This window comes from Typopeltis vanoorti, chromosome 11 (genome assembly GCF_054136105.1).
Source record: "Typopeltis vanoorti isolate ZY-2024b chromosome 11, IOZ_Tvanoo_1.0, whole genome shotgun sequence".
NCBI lineage: Eukaryota > Metazoa > Arthropoda > Arachnida > Uropygi > Thelyphonidae > Typopeltis > Typopeltis vanoorti.
Window position 1 is genome coordinate 45,935,435 of NC_143559.1, and position 23,282 is coordinate 45,958,716.

The 23,282-nt window shown below is 33.5% G+C and overlaps 2 protein-coding genes across 3 annotated transcripts in view; both read left to right on the plus strand.

The window, feature by feature from the left end:
- The window catches only part of LOC150101503 (cytochrome P450 2J2-like), a 39,372-nt gene extending 38,014 nt beyond the window's left edge, over positions 1-1,358 (plus strand). For both annotated transcript variants that reach the window (XM_090400406.1, XM_090400408.1), the window contains exon 8: positions 999-1,358. In XM_090400406.1, coding sequence (XP_090256532.1) covers positions 999-1,177 — 179 coding nt within the window. In that variant the 3' untranslated portion in view covers positions 1,178-1,358. The remainder of the gene's footprint in view (positions 1-998) is intronic.
- A 6,852-nt stretch (positions 1,359-8,210) lies between these two features.
- Positions 8,211-23,282, plus strand: part of LOC150101504 (cytochrome P450 2J4-like) — a 29,696-nt gene continuing 14,624 nt past the window's right edge. Inside the window, exon 1 of the mRNA XM_090400476.1 lies at positions 8,211-8,461. Coding sequence (XP_090256602.1) covers positions 8,217-8,461 — 245 coding nt within the window. The 5' untranslated portion in view covers positions 8,211-8,216. The remainder of the gene's footprint in view (positions 8,462-23,282) is intronic.

A 23,282-nucleotide genomic window follows, 5' to 3' on the forward strand; every position in this document is an offset into this window, starting at 1 on the left:
TGAAAGCTAAAATAATAACGTCATAGATTTTTTACTCATAAAATTTTGGAAATTTGTATTTTTATATATACACAGAAAAATAAACTTTTGTACATGTAAAAAGACATGAAAAACGCAACAGACTAATTTTACTGGAATTACTTAGTGCGTCCCGCGAAACGAGTCTTTAAATATTCCCTTTTATGGGAAAAGATCGACTAACTCAGGAACCTGCTAATAAATCTCATAAAACTACACCCCCCACACACAAAGGGATTAATAGTTTACTGAGGATCCTTTTTTGTAATACAAAAGCAAAAGTTTTCATAGGAAATCTTTGCGTTTCTTAGGTTCAGCACTTTGCATTTGCTGTGAACAGGTCATGGTAACTGGATGGAAATGGCTTTGAACTCCACACCGCTAGACCATCCGAAGAATTACCAAGTTCATTTCTAGTTGCCAAATAGAGGAACTTTTTATAAGCCTTTCTTTCTTCGGCCTGTTCCAGAGTTAGTCGATCTGTGGTATTGGAACGCGGGTTTGTCTTCCGGTAAACTCAAAAAAAAAAAAAAAAAAATCGGTTGTAGAGCCCACGCTATTTTAGACAATAAAAATATTGTGTCAGAGTTAGGGAGAACAGATGACGATACTTGTTAAACGTCTTTATCACCAGTAGCCGTGTATTAGTGATAATCTTGCGCCAGCTATTTGAGTAGCTACCTGTGGAGATTGATCCCCCCCCCCTCAATCTCCAAAATTAGATTGGTCCATAACAGCTTCGCCTATTCCTTATAGCAGAATGAAAGGCGTTAACTAAGTGTCAGTTTACCTTTCGTTGATATGAGACAGAACAGGAGACCGACAATAGAGAAGTCATATTTGGACTTCACTAAAGAGTAAATATCATGATCATGCAAGAGGTTCTTGATATGTTGTATTATTCTTAAACAAATGCCTTCTTTAATCCCCTCATATGTAATGTTACATTGAAATCTAATTTTAATCTCTTTATGTTTTAGGGAAACGATCGTGTCCAGGCGAAAAAATGGCAAATGTTGAAATATTCCTATATTTCACAACGATTTTGCAACATTTTCAAGTTAAGCCACCAGACGGAAGCACTGTTGATTTAGAAGGAACTCATCACATAACATTTTTTCCAAAAAACCCGCAACTGTGCTTTACGAAAAGAGAATAACATATCATGAGATAAAATCAAAGAAAATAAATAACAAAAGGGAAAGGGAGAACATAATAATAATAAAATACAGCTGTAATTCCTTGTATTGCTTTTATTTGTTGGTTTTATTTTAATAAACTCAGTGTAATTGAATTAACTCACCTTCAGCGGTAAAGCCTGAATAAAGATTCTCAGTGTTCTGGTTTCGAATGCTAGTCTTTCCAAACAAACAGATTCGTTTATACTGAATGACTGAGGAGGATGCTGTAAGCCAAACAGCTCATTAATAATAATAGTATTATTATTTATAATAATAATAATATTATACGTGGTAATAAGAACGTGGTACTCTTAGAAGAATGTTACAAAAGTACACAGTCAAAAATAGAGAGAGAGCAAGAGAGAGAGAGAGAGAGAGAGAGAGAGAGAGAGAGAGAGAGAGAGAGAGAGAAAATTCATGATATGCTCAAAAGTAATACTTCTTATTTATCCAGTGAAAGTAATAGATATGTTCGTTGAAACTAAAAGTGATATATTTGGAGGTTTCGGTTTTTAACCCCCTTTTAACTAATTATCTGTCATTACAATAATCTCTGTAGTCAGCATACTTCCATAAAGTTTCAGTTAGTTCCATAAATCAATTACTGAATTTCTGTGTTTGATTTACAGATCCATTTCTTCGCTGTAATCTTGACTTAATCATTTATCATACGTATATGATCTTTCAGTGTTTATTCAGTTACTGTAAGAGATGGAAATAAGATTGATTTATCTCTTGCACGGAAATCAAAGTTCTTGTGTACACACGGCATACAGGATCAACACATACACGACATACTGATCAACACAAACCGAACTAATTTATTATTGATGCGCTTTTTAACAGTTGTTAAGTATCCTTGATAATATTAAATGTTGCTAGTTGATCTATTTCAAGATTACACGCGAACTCTGTTATTTATTTATTTAATAATATTTACGGTTGAAATATAAGAAACGAACTCATCGTTTGTAATTGTCGACCGAAGTTTTGAAAACAAAGTTCAAGATCAATAATTACAAACTATTTTCAGCCAAACGCAGTTAAAATAAAAAGTATACGTGAAGTGTGACTTACTCAGATGATAGGTGTCTAGCATAATTGCGCCAGTAGTTAAGTTTATGAGGGAAAGGTGTTAAGGCTATGTATGTTAATTGACTATATACTCTGTCAGACTCTCTCAGTTTTATCGGCAGAAAAACTAGAGTTATTTAGTAGGAAAATCTTCTAAAGTAGAAAAACCGGAGTGATGAAGTATAGACAAGGATATTTATATAAGTGAAGCAGCAGATAGGAATTGAGATTTGTAAGTTGTTCAACTGGATCGTAGACTATAGGGTAATATACAAAAACATTCAGCTGATCCTCTTGGAAATCACATTTATCTACAGATTGTAGCATCAATGTAGTGTTAATCTCAAAGACATATATACCGATTAATATGGAGTGCAATATTTTTAGGAGTCATAGACAAGATAGAACAGGAAAGAGGGGTGTGCTGATAATGATATTAGATGATCCGAGTCCAGTTAAAGTAGAACCATATGACTGGAACATTACGTGTAAGGTACAGACTAATAACTTCAAATATATTATGTCGTATTTTTAAAGACTAAATATCAGATGTTAGCGAAAACAAAATTCATCTGAGATTCAAAATGTCAATTAAACGACTAAATATCAGATATAAGTTTTTATTGCCGAAAACGCAGGTGAATAGCGGTGAAATCCGATGAGAACATTGAAGCCAAATTTGTTAATATTTTGAGATACAACTTCACGGAAGAAACTTCGAGGTCAAAACATTTTTTTCTACTTTATTTGTTTCAATATAAAATAACTTTCTAAGAGATCTCCTAACAGTTTAGTGTTACAAGTCGAATATAAAAGAAAACGAAATTATTTTACATCGCAGATTAGAATCACAAGAAAAAAAAACACATTAGAGGACAAACTAACAACAGCGCAGAGCGACATAAAGGAACAGGCATCTGTCCGACGCGATGCTAATAACACACGCAAAGCTTTTTCTTCCATGCCTCCATTAAAAGAGTATACTCATCAAATTTGATTCCCAAACAGACATTATGTTTCTGAAATCATTTGTCCCAACTATTACCACAGTAATTTCTCTTATATTCTCAGTTATTCATAGCCCGATGTTCGCTTTCCAAAGTAGTACCCAGAAAACACTATCGTAATATTTTTTCTTTTACTTTGTGAAGCATCGAATTTTCAGGCATGACTTTCTTGTGTTATATTTTCTCTACCTCATTTCTTCTTACCTGCTTACCCATCTTTTCTAATAAATCATATCCGTTCCATTTTCGGTAGATTTGTTTGAGAATCGCTCAGCCAACTCTGCACATGGCAATTAATCCATGAAAGTGTTCTCAAAATCTCTCGATTCTGCACTTTCGTTCTTCACTTACTCTAGATTCACTCTCATTTCAACTGATCATCCTCCAGCTTTCATGTACAAGCTCTTTAATAACTTTGCAGTCTTCAATCGCATACGTTTTTAGGCAAGATGCATGTCATCAAAGCAACACAATGTTCAACAGTTTTTTCGAATGACATATCCTTGAGAGAAAACGCAATCCAAAGATATATTTTTATTTCAGTCCATTAGTTGACGTTGTCCCAGCAAAAGAAAAATGAAAAGAATCTGAAATCTTGCCAGTTGAAAATGTGTCCAAGGTAATCCGACTAATATATGAGGCTTTTCCTGATTAAACCGGTTGCTTTTTTTTATTCTTTTTATTTCACACTCGGTTCATCATAATGACTTCAGTCTGTTATATTCTTATTATTCAAGGGCAGATTGAATTTTTGCATTCAGATGCATTACGAAATACATTTCATAATACACTACAAAATATGGCATTTACATTTTCTTCTTATTGTACATTTTTCTTATTAGAGCATAGAATGCGGACTAATAGAACTGATTTAAATGCATTTTTCATCACTGCTGAGTCAACACAGATTCTGAATATTTGTCACACATAGTAACTTCAAGCAAGATATAAAACATAGCGATATAAAAGAAGGAACATGACTTGTAAAATAATATTATCACTTCTGTTAGCTCCAGTTGATATTTATGTGTGTGACTGCAATATTAAAATATCTTCGTGGGAAAAGCAAGCAGGTTTTTATAATGTATGAAAATATAACTAATCACCATTAAGAATTTTATATAACTAACTTTTAAAATCAACTACCGAATTATGCACTTTAAAACCCAAAATTTTAACGGTCTTCCATAATGCACTGTTAATTCTGCTTCGTCTGAAGTAAGCTATACTTCACAGCTGCGCTGGAATGCCAGGAAAAGTACTCGTAAACGAGTATACCAGAACCCTAGAAAAAGAACGAAGTATCTATACCATTAGTAGATGGTAAATGTTGGAAGTTTTTCCACTTAGCTATACCATCCTCATCCTGAAACCTAATAGAAATCACACCTTAATCAGCAGCTGAGACTTAATTCTCTATCTAATGCAGTCTACAAAATATTTTTCCTCATTATTAATAACGGGCTCAACGTAGAAATAACATAAATAATTCAAAGCGCATAGTTTTATGGACTTTCATGCTGAGCAGTAGAATTTAATCTGTTTCTGCTATGTGAGCTGATTTGCTTAGTTAATAAGAAAAAGCAGTCGATGGCAGTGTTATCATCGACCATATTCAAGCATTTGATAATGTCCGGCATCTCTTTCTGTTCCAAATCCTCGGGAAATTTGGGGTGGGTGAAAAGCTGTTATCCATTATTAAAGAAGCCTATGCCAATTCAACTACCCGCTTCCTAGTTAATTGGTCCCTATCAGACATGGTAAAAATTCAAAAAGGAGTCAAGAAAGGTTGCTGTCTTAGTCTATCACTTTTTGCTTTGGTTCTTGAACCCCTCTTACAGGAAGGCGGCAATACAAATGCTGTGAGAGGAATAACAATTCCTTGATCTATGAAGGAAAATAAGCGATTAGCATATGCCGATTCTGTAGTTCGAACTTTGAAGGATAGTGATTCTACATACATCTTTTTTGGTATTTTGAACAAATTCAGCAAAATTAGTGGATTAACTACTAATGCAGACAAGACAAAATTAAAAGATTATGGAAAGTGGGATTTTAGAGGAATTCCTTTTGGACTAACTCCTAGGAGAGAATCACCCTCGTTATACTTGGCATTCCCTTCTCCACTTACCGAATATTACCATTTCAAGAACTTATACACAAAAACATTGAAACTTTAGAATGGAAAATGGGGCCCCTTTGTTTTTTCTTCTAAAGCCATAGCACTCAAAACCATAATATTTCCTCCTCAGTTTTACGTTATTAATATTACAGATGTTACAGCATTGACGAAAAGTAATTGTATAGTAAGCCCCTGCAATTTGTTTTGGTCCACTCGAGAACAAGACCTAGAAAGAAATTTCTTCACTATCAAAGAAGAATTGCTGATTTGAGCTTCTATTCTTAAAATTCTGCTATTTAATAATACAGCTTCAAAAATCCACAAAATGTTGCAGACCAATCACACATGTGCAAAACTTCTCTTGTACTAGCTGGGTTTTTATCTTCCGCTGCTTGTTTGTAGTAAATAATTATAAAGGTCCAAAAGCTGCGATTGCACTGAATACTACATTCTGAGCTTAACCTCTAAGATTGCAACAACGTTCTGAGCTTAACCTCTTAGATTTATTCAAAACTCTTGCATTGACATTCTTTCCATTAAAATAAGTAAAATTTTGTAGAAAGTAATCTTTAATCTCATTCGCCGCGAACCTTTGCAGTTGTATACCGCCAACAACACCATGTTTCCTAACTTATTGAAATTCCAAGGATACCCTAAAAGGATAGATCTTGCTTGGAGAATTACATATGGTCTTCCACTAAATACCGTTAAGTGGAGGTAATTTAACTTCGGAGATTCAATCTGTGATCTGTTTCCGATTGGAAACAGTAGAACATTCATTCTACAGCTGCACTCTTCCCCCTAGCATTTGGAACAGATACTCAGAGGTGTGATGTGTTGGGCATTTCACTACTTACAACAGAACAGGTTATTTTTTGCAGTACCCACCACCCGCCAGCAATGGGAAGAGAATTTTGATTTTTAGAATTAATGAATTAAAATACCATTTATGGAATATTAGAAACATAGACTTGAAAACCAGCAAATTGACATGAAAATACTTTATATTGTATTGTGGAAATTTTATTGTTTCAATCAGACGAATTTTGTATTTAGAAAGAAGCGTTCTAGAATATATACTTTTGGCAAGGTGGTGTAGACAACTCACATTAAGCAATTTTCACCAGGAGAGGAGGTAAAATTCTGTCTATTTTTACTATGAAAGATTTTTTAAATGCTTCCGTCCTCTTAGTTCAATATGGTCTTATGTTCAATTGCAGGGATCACTGGAGAGAAATCTCAGGCAGAGAAGGTCAACTCAGATAAGACTAACCACATAGGTATCAGTCATCTTTGCGTTTTAGTTTCAATTGGTATTTTGGTTGTTCATCTGCATGAAACTGGTGAAAAAAGGAAACTTGATAGCCATTAACTATATGATGATGATATAAAAGAGTTGAGGCCTTTTCTGTATCTTTCACGCTATCTATCACTCTTTTCTTTCTCCTAATACTATCAGACACTCTTGCACCCGTATACTAATTACTTTGGGCCTATGATAAGCACTCCTTTACTGTTTCACCTCAATAAAGTTCGAAACCGGTCTAGGTAGTGGCCTTCCCCATAATGTATAGCATTATACACATCCGAAAGGGGCGGAGAGTGATTTGCATTATGGGATGCATATTAAGGTAACTGGTGTGAAGTCATTAGCCTCTATATACAATTATTCAGAAATGAAGATACTTCACGCGCAAAACATTACTTTGCGTGTGTGTGTGTGTGTGTGTGCAAAATAATGTTTTGCTTACACACACACATATGTTCGAATGTCGGTGATGTAGAAGGGATTTCTTTTGACTATTTTATTTTCGGTAGCATTTCTGAAGATGTTTGTTTTTTAACAGCAAGACACTATAGTTACTTATTTGTTTTTCTTTTCGGGTAACGAAATGAAATAAAAAGTATGGATATGAGGAGAAAGTACATTCCGTCTCAAGAGTATAACATTGGACAAACAATTCCATGTAGAGGCACCAGATAATGGTTAAATATTCTGATGCTGATCTATCAGTTCGTTTATGTATTATGGTAGTTAATGACTTCCCTCCAAAAGAGTTTACTGAGCTGATAGATCATTACTCATTCTGCATTAAGATAACAAGTAGAACAGAAAAAACTCTGATACTGGAAAGAAAGAAAAATACTTACGGGACGAGTATAAAACATGCCATTATAATAGAGTTTCTTGCTGCTTACTTCTATTTCCTTAATATAGTCCAGTCAGAACTAGTATAGCCAATCGCGTCATTGGAATATTGATGGACACATGCATTAAAAATTTCTAAAAAATTCAAATGAATAAATTGTAGATGACATGTCATCACATACAATACTTAATTATTTAGTGTTTTTGGAATGTATCTAGTTCAAGGTTTAAATAGTTGGAACCTGCTGACAGGCATGACTGAAACGTCAACGCGTATGTGTATTATCATTCTGATAGATTAAAGTTAACTGACCTTCATATTTATCTATTTTCTAGTTTAGTCCAATAGCTTACATCCAAATGTTAGGTTTTGTTTATCAACTCCAGCTCGTAATATTTTATTTTAACTGTTATATAATTTTCGCCAAGGTGTTTATACACTTCACCAAGTAAAGTGAAGTGTATAACATATAATTATAAAAATTAAGTGAAATATATTTTAATTTATAATATTATTTGATTGATTTCTTTTCCAAAATGTTGATGTTTACAAAATAATTTTCATTTACGAGGGGGCGACACTGTTGCTTATGGGCGTCACACATTATCAGCGATGATAATGTTCGTGTTGCTGAAGCTAAGATTAGTATTTTAGCTGATCCAAGATGGCACTAACACGCATATTAACATTATTTGAAAATTATTTGGGGGATAGCTGTTTTGGTAAGATAGTATTAAGTCTTTTAGTGATTACAGGCATTTTATATGTGGTCTATTCACATATAAGTAGTCGAAGGAAACTTCCCCCAGGTCCCATCGGTCTTCCTCTTTTAGGATATCTTCCATTTCTAGGAAAACACCCATACTTAGACTTAGCGAAACTTGCTGAGAAATACGGTAACGTATTTAGGTAGGTGTTCTGATTGCATTTAACGATGATTTTGTGCGTTTAAAACACTGATTAAATTCACGATTATATGTAAAAATATTTCATTCGTCATGTAATAGAGCTCTTGCAGTCCTTAAATAAAATGTTTTACATTTAATAAATATAATCAAATCAAATAGAATTTTATTTAAAAAATTCCAAAACGAAATGCAGATTTTAAGATATCATCGATGTCTTTGTAACTTATATATCATATTCGCAGAAAACCATATCTATATAATTTAATTAATAATTACATCCGATACGTATTTTGAATATTAGAGAAGAAGGAAGCCTTTTATGAATTATGAATTTTTTGCTGTTTAGTTTGTTAAATTATGTAAATTTTAGGGTTAGGAAAAAGTCTTTGTGATGTACGCGCAAAAATAGTCCCTATCATAATTGTTTCCTGAAAATAGCTTTATCAAAAAAATAAATAAAAAATTGCAACAAGGAGAAAATGCCTAGTTGCATTTTTTTTTTCACAAATGACAGGGAGTTTCTTCGTATGTACAATTGTCAAAAGCTAAAAATAACAGAAATGAAAGTAACAGAAAAGGGTTTCCTAAAATGAATATAATCTAATATCTCGATAAAATGAGTCTATTGTCATATATTAATAAAGTGAATATAATTCAATATCTTGATAAAGTGAATCTGTTATAATATCTTAATTAAAACAAAGATTCTCTAATTTTTACACGTATTTCTTCTAGAGTGCTCTTAACCTTGATGTACAACCAAATCCTGGACTTTTACAAGTCATTTAAATTTTCAATAAACAGTGGTGGTCTTACATGGCCGTATATTTAGTATATCATTTGAAAATAATATACTAAACTAAACATATTCTCAAACATCCAATCCCTACATAGCGACATTCTAATCCATGGCTTTTTGGTAAGTGTCGAACGTTTACTTGGCAAACGAAGCCGAAGACTCAAGGTTCTTTCCGGAAATTTACAAGCAGTCGTTGTAATTTCATAAATCGCAACGACATTGTATACATGGCCGTATACACTGTGGTTGCGATTTGAACAACAAAAGTTTTATCCTAAATTTAATATAAATTAAATTTAGGATAAAACTGTAAAACATATTGTGCACTCTGGAAAAAAAAACCTAAATTTCACATTATAACTTTAGTACGGATAGACTCTCTTCTAAAAATCATCGCTTCCCTCATTAGAGAAAATCAACATTTTGGGTATAATATCAGCCAGCGTGTTGAAAGTTTTAAATCTTCCTTTTCTTCTGCTTCTCATTAAGATTTATTCATTTGCTTATCCAGAGTTATTGTTCTGTCTCAAACATTCAACAATATTTGCCATTGATGACACCAAAGTCCAGCAACATAACATTGGATGATTTAAGATAATTAGAAGATAATTTAAGAAAAATATTAAATACATATATAAAAAATTCATTAAATAATACTTGCTTTATTTTAGAAAAAAGTGTGTCAAAGTATTCTACCATCTACTTTGAATTCAAAAAATTCAAGTTAGATGGTTGAATTAAAAATCCGTTCAGAGTTAATTTATGCAAAATGTATCATGTGAAAGCTAATCAGCTTATACAGGGTGTTTGAAATTAAAGTATACCTATTCAGAGCAACATGTAGAGAAAGAACTAGGGGAAGAAATACCCTCAGAGTTGGTGAGTACCCTAACCAATCACAGAGAACAGATTTTAACAACAACGAAAAAAAATGATAGTTAGGGGAAATATTGTCTGTGTTAGGGAGAAATTTGCATTAATGTGATCAGGATGCTATGTGATTTCGAAATGATTCAGAGTCAGTAACATACTAAGATATTCGATTATGTTTATTTCGCTCATCCCATAAACTAATGTGAAAAAAAAGCATATTCTATAAAGCTGACATAATATAAGGAAATGTCTAGCAGTGATCAATGAAGGTGACATAAATGTGTTGGGCTTCGCGCAGGACCAATAACTGTTACTACCATACAACATTGTCTACAGCCGAACACAACTGAAGTATCGAAAGGTTTCGCACATGATGTGCGATTTTGTTGTTCAAATCTGCCAAGTAAGAACTTTTCTTCAGTGCACCATGATGTTGAGGTAACCTCAAAGCAAAATTCAAGAGTTCAGATCTGGTGAAATCAGTGACCCTTTCATAGAAAATGACTGACTGATCATCTATTTCCGTGAAGTTTGGACATAATAATTTGCTTGCCAGAGAGCCCCTGACCAATAATCGCCCAACTTTGACCTTCTTTGGTTGAAAGTATTCCTTCCGCACTCAGTCAAATGCATTTGCTGTCTCTATAACTCCCCCCCCCCTCCCCAAAGCAAACAACCTAACCAACAGCGTTCGAAAGCGCAAACAGTAAGAAACTAGCAGCCTGTCCAAATGACGTCAAAGCCTTTTGGCCTCTCGCCAGACGGTTCGCCATAACTTGTACACAACACAATTCCCACACCTATCATACCGAGATGGCTCTATTGCATCATCACCCACAGAAAAAGCCAATCTTCTGGCTTCACACTTTACTTCCAATGCATGCATGACTAACAATGGTAAAATCTATATTCTTTTGTCAGACAGAGATCAGAAAAATACTGTCCAAATTACACACAAAAATGTCTCCTGGCCCTGATAGCATTCCTTCAATTGTCCTGAACGTTTATGCATCAGAACTTACTCCTATCCTATGTCGCCTGTATATACTCTCTTACTCCACTGGTATCTATTCCACAACCTTGAACTTGGCCTATATTCAATCAATCTGTTCTCAAGAATGGCGACAAGTCACTGCCGCCATACTATCTCCCTATCTCTCTTACCTAAGTCCTGTCTAAAGTAAAGGAAAAAATCATCAACTCCGAACTCCTAAACTACCTTGAAAGCATCCACCTAGTAAATGAGAGCCAGTATGGATTCCGTCGCAGCCTATCAACAAGAGATCTGCTCACATATGTTAACGATCTCTGGACAAATGCCATGAAGAAGTATGGCGAATCTCAAGTGGTTGCATCTGATATCTGGAAATCTCTTTTACTGGGTCTGGCACAAACGCTTACTAAGCAAACGACCACCATTTGGTCTATCTCAGGACTTCTTAGACTACCATCTTCCTGTCTGCACGCACACTATGCGTGATGATGGATAGTTCTCTAGCCTCTCATCATTCAACTAATGCCAGGTTTCCACAAGGTTCTGTCCTCTTACCAACCCTCTTCCTGCTATATATATATATATATATATATATATACAATCTTCAAATTTCCATTCTTGGAATTACATCAATCCTTTCCTCTCATAAACATATCAGAACAGTAACATTGGAGCCACTAAGAACAGGTTTCAAAATCAAGAAAAGATAAGGAATCGTTACATGATTGGTTATTCAGATGATGACGTCATTGCGTGTTTAACATCATGAGTTTGGAATGTTTGAAATTTTTTTGGGGACCACCTGTATGTGTGACGTCACCTTGTTTGTTTTGTTCGCGTATGGAATAGTGGATGGTGGTTGGAGATAGGGATTCGTGTCGTGATTGCTGGAGCACTTTGAACAAGATCAAGATTAACGTAAGATGTCGTGGATGTCTGTTGTTATCAGATGAAGATAACTGACATAATTTATTAGTTATAAATGAGTGATGTTATTGTTTTGAATGGAAAAGGAAGATATATCAGTGGATAGGGATTCGTGTCGTGATTGGTGGGACACTATGAACAAAATAGGGGTAGGGTTTGTGGGGCAGCGACATCAATGTTGTGGATGTGTGTTGTTATCAGATGAAGAAAAGTGACATAATTTGTTAGTTCTAAATAAGTGACGTTATTGTTTTGAATGGAAAAGAAAGATATATTAGTGGATAACGATTCGTGTCATGATTAGTGGAACACTATGAACAAAATAGGGGTAGGGTGAATGGGAAAGAGATATCCTATTCTGGATGTGTCTTTTTATGAGTTGTAGATAAGTAAATGATTGGCGTATGCCATTATGGGTGATGGATAGTTATAAGATGGAGTTCGGAATTTTGCTGGGGACCCCCTTTCTGTCAGGGACATCACGTGGTGTGTTTGGTTCGTGTAGCATTGTGGGTAATTTTAGAGATAAGGAATTGCAATGTTATGTGTTTGGAAATTTTGGGGAACATACCATATTTGACAGCGTACAAGATGCACCTTTTTTCTTTGAAAATAGGTCTGAAAAACAGGGTGCATCTTATACATCAGTACTCAGTTTTTTATTACTTTCATTTCTGTAAATTTTCTCTGTTCCAAGTTAAGCGATTTCTTTCTTGCTTCCTTGCGGTTTTTGAGAGCATTCCAGTTACATAGAGTTCAGTGGATGCCCATGTGCTGTCACCGAAGATCAAGCTATGTTCCTGTTCGTTTAAACTTACCAATTATTGTTGTGAACGGTGATACGTTTTCAAGAAACACATGCCTTGCATCAAGGGTCAGAATTAAGTCCATTTCTGTTTAATATTGTGATGGAGGTGGTGACGGAGGAGGTGAGAGAAGACACGCCTTGGACAACGTTGTATGTAGATGACATCTTGCTGTATGCAGATTCAAGAGAAGAAGTGGCAGCTAAACTATAAAGTCGGAGGAAAGTACATCTCTCTTCCAGTACTTTCCTCCATCTTTGCAAAACATAGACAGAGTATATGTGTTGCAAAGTGGATGGCGGCCAGGAGACAGATCTCGAACTGGAAGAAAATGTCATCAGGAAGGTGAGGGACTTTAGATACTTCGGTTCAACAGTGAAAGAAGATGGAGGGGGGCTGAGAAGGATGTGGGATGCAGGATACAAGCAGGTTGGAGGAACTGGAGAGAGATGGCTGGAGTACTATGCAATAAGAGGGTGCCGATCAATCTGAAGGGCAAAATTTATAGGACAGTAGTGAGGCCAGCTATGATGTATGCCATAGAAACTGTGACCTTGAGGAAAAATAACACTAGCAGGATGGAGGTCACAAAGATGACAATGTTTAGGTAGATGTGCAGTGTGACCAGAAAGGATTGTCTGAGAAATGACTATGTGAGAGGAACAGTGAAAGTTTCCAACTTAGGAGCAAAGATACAGGAGGCAAAGTTGAGATGGATTGGTCATGGTGAGGAGGCAGGTCGAATTTGTGGGAAGAAAGGTCATGCAGATGGAAGTGCAAGGAAGGAGGAAGCATGGGTGGCCAAAGAAGAGATGATGGGAGCTGGTAGAACAGGACTTGAGGATGAAGAAATTGGATGTGGTGACAGCCCAGGACAGGAGGATGTGGAGGAGGCTCATCATTAACAGCGACCCCACTTAAGTGGGACAAGCTGCAGAAGAAGAAAAAGAACGGTGATAATTTTCTGCCATTAAATTTTTGCTAAATTTGTTGACAAATTATGTCTGAAAATGCCAGCATTGCTACAATATTGCATACATATACAATATTGAATACATGTGATTGTGTATGCTAAGGAACATGGAAACAGGCCACAGAGAGGCATTTCGGGCCAGCCCCAACTGAGAAAATGATAAGAACTTGGCAGAATCAGGAAGAGGATCTAAAAAATCTTTTTTTCCTAAAAAATGTGTACAAAAAAGGGGGTGCATTTTATAGGCCAGTGCGTCTCATATGCTGGCAAATATAGTATGTCTCTGTGACATCTCCTGTTGTTTTTGTTTGGCTATGGAATGGTTGGCGATATTTAGATATAAGATATCTTGGATTATCCCAGGGTGATAATCATCTTCCATTGTCATCAAGTTTTGTGTTTGTATGTCTATAGATGGCAGTACTAATTTTCCAATATAGTTCGGGGTATTTCTTTCCTGTTAAAGGCAATGGGAATTCTTAGAGTAGAGTCAAGACAGTGGTAACGATTCAAGTTTTCAGAATAATTTAATTATATGCTGGTGTCCCCTCACGCACACAATTTTTTTTTCTCATATATATAACTCATACAAATATTTTGATTTGTCTACATTTAAGAACTTAAACTTCATGACTTTTTCTAATGAACATTATCTTTTTTTCAAATTGTTTGGCTATTGGTATTTTTTAGTTTAGAGTCAACAGAAAAACCAAATGCCGTTTTAAAAAAATAAATTTAGATAAACGGAGGCCTAAATGGATCACAACAACTTTTGTATGTAGTCTAGAAATTCTAATGAAAATTTAAATTACTTACACTCTTTCCAGAATGGAGCATCTTGGAATGAGCAAGGTTTTCTGAAAACAATAGATATTCCAAATGGCTGATTTTAAATACATATTCACAGCACAAAACACAATCACAAGCTCTAAAAATGCAGTTGAGTCTTTTTCCCTTATAGTTACTCTATGTTTTGTTAATTCCTTTGCAGATGTCTCTTGCTATGTTTTCCTGCACTTTCTGTCCAAAACAACAGCATAGAGTTGAAGTCTAACTGCCGTTTTGTTGAGGGTACATGTTATTTCCTGTTTGGAATTCAGAGTGCTGTTCGAGTATGGAATTCTGACAAGTGAAATGATGTTTATTTTTTTAACTTTATGGGATACACAAAAACTTTTTTAAAACCAACACATATAATTCTAATCAGTAAATAAAATGTGTGAATTTCTTTCCCCACCACTTTAGATTTTTTCATTAATCTTTCTTGAAGATTACTCATTAATTTCTGCTCGCTTAGTTTTTGGCGGCCTCTTTCAGACAATGGGAACTTGAGACAGAACGTGTAATTCACATGATTTTTTTCCATGTGACATTAGTGGAACTATTAGCTAATATCAGGGATTCTCAACGTATTGTATGTGTACAACTGGTGGTACTTGAGCCACTGCCTTATTGGCTCATCTAATATCTTGAATTAAATATAGTGGTATGCCACTGGAAAAGGTTAGAACCCCTGGCTTATACGAAAGATAACATGCGCGTTTTCCATTAAAGTTGCAATACTTTTTACACTCTCTTCATACAGCTCACTCAAATTGATCCCACCTCATAAATTTGTTGTAGCCATGTGAGAAATTGTGTTTTCAGGTTGGAACTCTTCATTCCCGTGGGAAATTGTTACTGTCGTAAATTAATGCTTACATTTTTTTATTTTTTTTAAACCACTACTTATAATTCTAATCATAATAACCGAGAAAGAAGAAATAAATAAATAACTGAATGTCCTTCTCTGACTACTAATTTTACCTTCGATTCCTTGTGCTCTTAACCAATTTCTGTAACAATTTCTGAAATTTATTTTATTTATTTATTTTTTTGTTTTGGATTAGTAATTTAAAGTAATGGATACATGTTTTAAACTTTTATCATGCACAAATGTTTGTAAAGAAAAGAAAATATACTATCTCTTTATTTTGAAAACAGCATAAAAGTTTTCTATCTGTTTTATATAACACACATATATAACAACTATATATATATAGTTGTTCATTTAAGTTTACGCATTTTATTTGACTGTAATATTATTTAAAATGTTGTGTTTTTTTGAATATAATATTCAGAAATTAAATAAAGGGAAAAATGGATTCTATTTTAGTTCCTAACTATTATTGGAGCATTAGCGGTCATAGAATATGATTTCCCACTCTTGTGCAAAAGTCTTTTTATTTCTGTTCTTCAGAACTTGATACTGTATTAAAATTAAGAATGTTTACAGATAACTGAAATGATGTCAATAGTTAGCATTAGTCACGTTTCTAAAATAATTAATTACAGTATATCAGTTTTCCCCACTTTTTTACAATAAATAAACAGAATTGCATTAAAGTGTAAAGTTATGGATTTATATATCAACTTGTAATCAGAATAACTGAGTAAAGTTTCACTATGGAAAACACAACAACAACATTTGTTCATTTAAGTTACAAATGCATATTTTATATTGCTGAAATATTAAATCATCAAATACTGATAGTCGCACTTTATTTACAAACTGTTCAACAAATATACTTGCATGTTGGTAACACCTACAGATATAGTGATACCTCAGCTAACGAGTTACCCTGCTAACTAATTTTTCAGCTAACGAAGATTATTTTCTCTGTTTTTTCGGACTCGGCTAACGAATATGGATTCTGCTAACAAATGTTTTAGTGGATGCGTGCACTAACATAAAGCAATAAACATGAAATGAATGGTCGAGTCATTCCAGGAGCTTATCTTTTCCATCTGTGTGTGTGTGACAAAGAAATGAGCTGACCACATCACATATGGGAGAGCCACCAACCCAACTGGGTTTTTTACGTGCGAGATGGTGAGAAGTGAGATTCCTGAAGTGTCAGTATGGTGGCCACTTTATGTGGCTGTGAATGTGAGAGGTAAGTGTGGTAGCATTTATTCTTCACTTGACTAAATTCTACTATGGGGGATTAATTTATGATTAGTAAATTCTATTCTTATCTAATTAAATAAATAACATGCTATATGTCATATTTCTTTTATATTTTTCTGAAAAAAATTTCAAAAGTGAAAAAAATTTTCTTGACCATGGATCCCAAAAAAGTAAGTGATAACCCAAGGGAAGCAGAAATTTGCTCACAATTAAGCAAAAGAAAGAAATAATTTAAGTATATGAAAGGGGAGTCAGAATTGTGGATATAGCAGTCAAGCATGGCACAGCATCATCATCAATAGCTACAATTTTGAAAAAGAAGGAGGAAATTAAGGCATCTTCAGTTGCAGCTGGTGTGAAGACTTTGGAAGAGACTTTGTGCCTTGGTTGAAGACAAGTGTCTGAATCCCTTTAAAAACATTCTGAAAAAAAAAGAGAATATCAATAAACTTTTTACAGATTTTTGACTTCTCCTTTAGCAAAGAGACAGAGGGCACCTACTGAAGAAGGGGAGACTTACCTTGAAGAAACTTTGAAAATTTGAAAGAAGAATAGTAAAAACATAGTGTACTTATTTTCAGTTTAATAAAGTGTATATAATAGGGTAAAGATCGTAAGTTTTTCATTCTACTATCCATTCTCCTTCATTTAATTGGGTAGCTGTTCATCTCAGCCTTTGGTGAGTTTTTGCCCTTTTATACTGTGCCTTTTACTTTTATAAAACTTATTCTTTAAAGAGTAGGCAGCATCCAGAACGAGTTAAACGATTTCTATAGAAACCCATGGGAAATCATGTTTTCAGCTAAAGAATGTGATTACGGAATGAATTATCTTCGATTAGCCGAGGTATCAGTGCATCGCAAAAATTGTCACTATTTAATTCATTTGTACTTTATTAATTTCTATTTTTGGAAACTTGTTGCTGCAATAAAATTAAGAGTCACATTTTTATTTTTGTTAATCCAATACATATATTTTTGAGCATTATTATAAACACAGAATCGTTCGTTATGTTTCAAAAGCATTTAAAAGTACACGTTGTTTTCACGTTTTAGACATCCAATTTTATTTAAATCAAGAACAGGTATACCTATTAAGTTTGTTAATGTTTTTGATTTTTCTCCTCCTTTGGTGAGCAATATATAATATTTGCATGTTCATTCTATCATCCAAAGTCTTAGTTTGTTGAGAGATAGTGAATCAATTTCCCACTTCAGCTGATTATATTTTATTAACCAAGAATTCTGTGTTTTACCTCTTTCAGCTAATTCATTCTTGAGTGTAAACAATATTTAGAATGTTAAGAGTGTAAACAATATTTAGTTTACACTCTTAACATTTTAACAGGTCTACCTATTAAGCTTGTTAATGTTTTTGATTTTTCTCCTCCTTTGGTGAGCAATATATAATATTTGCATGTTCATTCTATCATCCAAAGTCTTAGTTTGTTGAGAGATAGTGAATCAATTTCCCACTTCAGCTGATTATATTTTATTAACCAAGAATTCTGTGTTTTACCTCTTTCAGCTAATTCATTCTTGAGTGTAAACAATATTTAGAATGTTAAGAGTGTAAACAATATTTAGTTTACACTCTTAACATTTTCCACAGATTTGAATAAAGAAAATGTTCGTTACTCACGATTTCTTGGTTACATCAAAATAGTTGGTCATGCAAAAGAGTTTTTAGGATAGATACCATTGTTAGTATTGCTCCATACATTTGATATTTCATCAGTCTGTACCATGCCTAGTTGTGTATTCTGTTGTCACCAGATCCCAAAATAAAGAATCTTTATCAAATTGAATAAAATCTTGAAGGTATAATTTTACCATTGATGAATTTAGATAATTAGCAGTAATTTTCCCCATGATGTGAATTGGTGGTGATTCAGTTTCCAAAAATAGTTAATGATTATCAATGTCATACATTTTTGGTGAAAATCTCTCAGCTTCTTCACACCTGATAGAGAAAACTTTACATCCACCAGTTCCTGAATCATTGACATTAGTTTCCCCATCTTGGCATTTCAGAATATAACAATCACTAAGATCCATTTCATAGTCAACTCTTCTTTGCAAGTAGCCAAGGATATCAGACCACTTCCTGTGTAACTTCTCTCAAGTGGTCCTGGATAAATACATCACAATGTATGTATCTTCTAAAATAATAACAGGTTTCCATCCTTTTAGAGATATGTGAAGAGTTTTCTCTCGTGTTATTTTCCTGAAGAAAGAATATTTCAAAGACTTGTGGCTCACCCATTATTTTACTTTACATTACTGGACAAAAACACCAGAACAAAATACGATAGTTGCACTGGATGAACAAATTGCCGTAACTGAAAAGGCACTTGACTCAATTGTTTTTCCTTATAGTACCATTTACCTGACCCTTACCTTGACTGTTCCTTCCAAACTGAAACTTTCATGCAGATGATTCACAGATATGTTTCAAAATGCTGTTGGATATGATACGGATATGATTTTATCTTACTTTGTGACATCATTCAGCAAACCTTATTTCTGTGGCTCAATTGGTATTCCATATTATTTATCCTTATTATGTTAAGTATTTTTATCCTCAAACAGCGTTTTTGATGGTAGAGCATGTGACTAGTTCTCTCACTCATATCCCCGAAATTGTGGGGGATAGGAGAAAACAAAATAGCATTGGCTGTTGGAATTGAAACAGTAGTCAAGAGGATGACAGGGATCTTCCCTGAAATGCTCCCCCACCCCATACTTTAACCCCTCATCCCCTTCTTCTTCTGAAGATGTCTGCTCAGCCTAGTAAAGATAAGTGAGCTTATTATTTGCAGATATCTTTTAGTGATGGCACCTCCAACCGATACTGATAACCTTCGAGGGGGGAAAAATGCATTTTTTCCCTCCAAAGTTATGAGTATCAGTTGGAGGTGATATCACTAAAAGATATCTGCAAATAATGAGCTCACTCATCTCAACTAGGCTGAGTGGACATCTTCTAGAGGAGTGGCAGGAGCAAAGGGGAATGAGGGGATTAGGGGATGGTAGGGAGCATTGTAGGGAAGACAAAAGAATACACAGAAAGCTAACGAGGTGAGGCATGGTGTCATTTCAAGACTGACACAATACCAAATGTGTGGAGCAGTACTAACAATGGTATCTGTTCTAAAAACTCTTTTGCATGACCAACTATTTTGATGTAATGTAACCAAGAAATAGTGAGTAATGAACATTTTCTTTATTGAAACCTTTCGAAAATGTTAGGAGTGTAAACTAAATATTGTGAAATATATTTAAGTAATTACAAATTTCAAATTTTTTTCTTCGAAAATAATAATATTTCAGCAAAATAAAATATGCATTTGTAAAACTTAAATGAACAAAGTTGTGTGTGTATGTGTTGTTGTGTTTTCCACAGTGAAATATTTATTCACTTTAGAATTTGATATTTAAATCCATAAGTGTGTACCTTAATGCAATTCTGTTTAGTTATTGTAAAAAAAATCACTACTGTGAAATTAATGCCAGAAATGTGGAAGGAAAAGTGAGGAAACTGATATCCTGTAATTAGTTATTTTAGAAAATTGTCTAATGCCACCTATTTGACATTGCTTGAGTTATCTGTAAATATTTCATTCACATACTCGAAAATCTGACTTCTTAGAATTTGGTGATTTCACAGAGAGACAGCAGATAATTTAACCCCAAAGCATGACGTAAACTGTTAAAAATGTTTGGTATATAAAAAGGTTTGTACTCTCCAGAAAACATAAATAAAAATTTACCTTTCCCCACGCAAAGTAATATAAAAACACATCAAGAGTATATCTAGCAGCATGCAAAAACATGTTGTTGAGTAATCTGCATGAAAGGTTCATTTTTCAAGGAACGGTCAGGACAGGGTAGGGTAAAGGTAAATAGTACTATAAGGAAAAACAAACAAGTCAAGTGACTTTGGAATTACGGCAATCATTCATCCCCTGCAGCTGCTGTATCGTGTTGTGGTGTTTTGTGTCTGGTAAAGTAAAAATAATAGGTGAACGACAAAATTCTTTCCAAGTTTCTTTGTGGAAAGTTCTAATTGTTTAGAATTTGTAACAGAAAGTTAATATAAAATATATGATCAGAGCTAATAATCAGTCAAATAATAATAATAATAATAATAATAATAATAATAATAATAATAATTAACATTTATTTGTGGTGCCAAATGAAGTAATGTAAGAAGAATGAAGGAAAACGAATATGAAAAATCTACAGTGGGTAAAAAATACGAATATTTGGTTATCATTGGTATAATTGATGTAAAATTTCGTTTGAATAAGACTCAAATTTATTTCCTAAAGAAATTTGTATTTCTTATGGAATGATTGGTAAGATATGCATTGACAAAATCACCTTGTAGTTGGAATGAATTACCTGAAAGAGTTAAAACACAGAATTCTTGGTTAATAAAATATAACCATCAGCTGAATTGGGAAATTGGTTCACTATCTCTGGATAAACTAAGAAATTGGATGATAGAATGAACATGCAAATATTAAATATTGCTAACCAAAGGAGGAGAAAAATCAAAAACATTAACAAGCTTAATAGGTAGAACTGTTCTTGATTTAAATGAAATTGGATGTACAAAATGTTAAAACAACATGTACTTTTAAATGCTTTTGAAACATTATGAACGATTCTGTGTTTATAATAATTTTTAAAAATATATGTATTTGTTTAAAAAAATAAAAATGTGACCCTTAATTTTACTACAGTAAGAAGTTCCCAAGAACAAATGAATGAAGTACAAAGAATTAAATAGCAACAGTTTTTTGCTGTATCTGTAGGAGTTACCAACATGCTCTTATATTTCTTCATCTGTTTGGAATTAGATCCGAGAGTGTCAGCATTTGGTGATTTAATATTTAAGCAATATAAAATATGAATTTTTAACTTAAATGAACATATATATGTATTGTTGTTGTATTTTCCATAGTGAAAATTTACTCGGTTCTTCTGATGACAAGTTGATATATAAATCCATAACTTTATACCTTAATGCAATTCTGTTTAATTATTCTAAAAAAAGTGGGGAAAACTGATATACTGTAATTAATTATTTTAGAAAATGGTCCAACCCTACCTATTTACATTATTTGCGTTATCTGTAAACGTTATTAATTTTACTACACGAATAAGTTCCCAAGAACAGAAAAATGAAAAGACTTTCGCACAAGCATGGGAAATCACATCCTATGACCGCTAATGCTACAATAAGTGTAACAAGCTAAAATGAAATCCACTTTTCACTTTATTTAATTTCTGGATGTTATATTAAAATAAAAAGACAACATTGTAAATAATATTACAGTCAAATAAAATGCGTAAACTTAAATGCACAACTGTGTGTCATGACTGTGTTATAGAAATTTAAGTAAGACCATATATATATATATATATATATATATATATATATATATATATATATATATATATATATATATATATATATATATATATATATATATATATATATATATATACATACATATACATTTGTATATTATTTCTTTAAGAAAGAATGAAGTCGATTCATGACGAATCGACATTCATGATGAATCAGTCGATTCGTCATGAACCACTAAGAAAAGGAGGCGAATCAGGTGAAATTGGGAAAACTGGAAGAAAGGCTTCAGCACAAAATAATTTTATGGCAAAAAGGATTTCGATGCAAGCACAATGTGAATACAATGAAAACAGTTATGAGAAATTAACAAGGGGAACAATGTGCAAACTTAGGTAGACACTTCTGAATTTTGATTTCAAGTGAAAACATCTAATCTCAATCAGTCTGCCACTTCACTTTTTCATTAATGTTTACTGAAAGTTACTTATGTCCACAGATGGTAAACTGCCGATCTTCTTTGTATAATGTTAGAAAATTTCGATTATGAATATCTTATGGATTAAATAAATCTGTTACGAATCGTCTTGTTTTCATTTCCGTCTAGCTCTCTCTCTCTCTCTGTATGGGCTCTGAAAAATTTTTTCATGGCTCAAATATATTTGGGATCAGATAACAAATGTATCACACTTCGATATTCGAATACAAACTGATGAGTTTCGATTTGTAGGCATGTGTTCTTACTGTATGAAGTAATAAATTTCAACTTAATAAGTAGAAACATTCCTTAGTTATACACTTACTATATTATCACTGATTAATGTGATGCACTAATTTCAATGTCATTTAGTGTGAGAAAGATCACTGTTATATACACCAAACAGACTTCATTTTTGATATTAATTGCTTCATCATATTTAAATAATTTCTTTCTGCCCGAAATCGGCATTTTTATCTCTGCTGAACAGAAAAACTATCCAAACTACGCAATCAAATACAAAATATATAAATATGAGTCTTCATCTCTTGTAATCATCCTAACACTGATTCCCGTGCTCTCCAAATCTACGCTAGTACATAAATGAGAATATTAGGTTTTATTTTATATCAAATTTATCTCA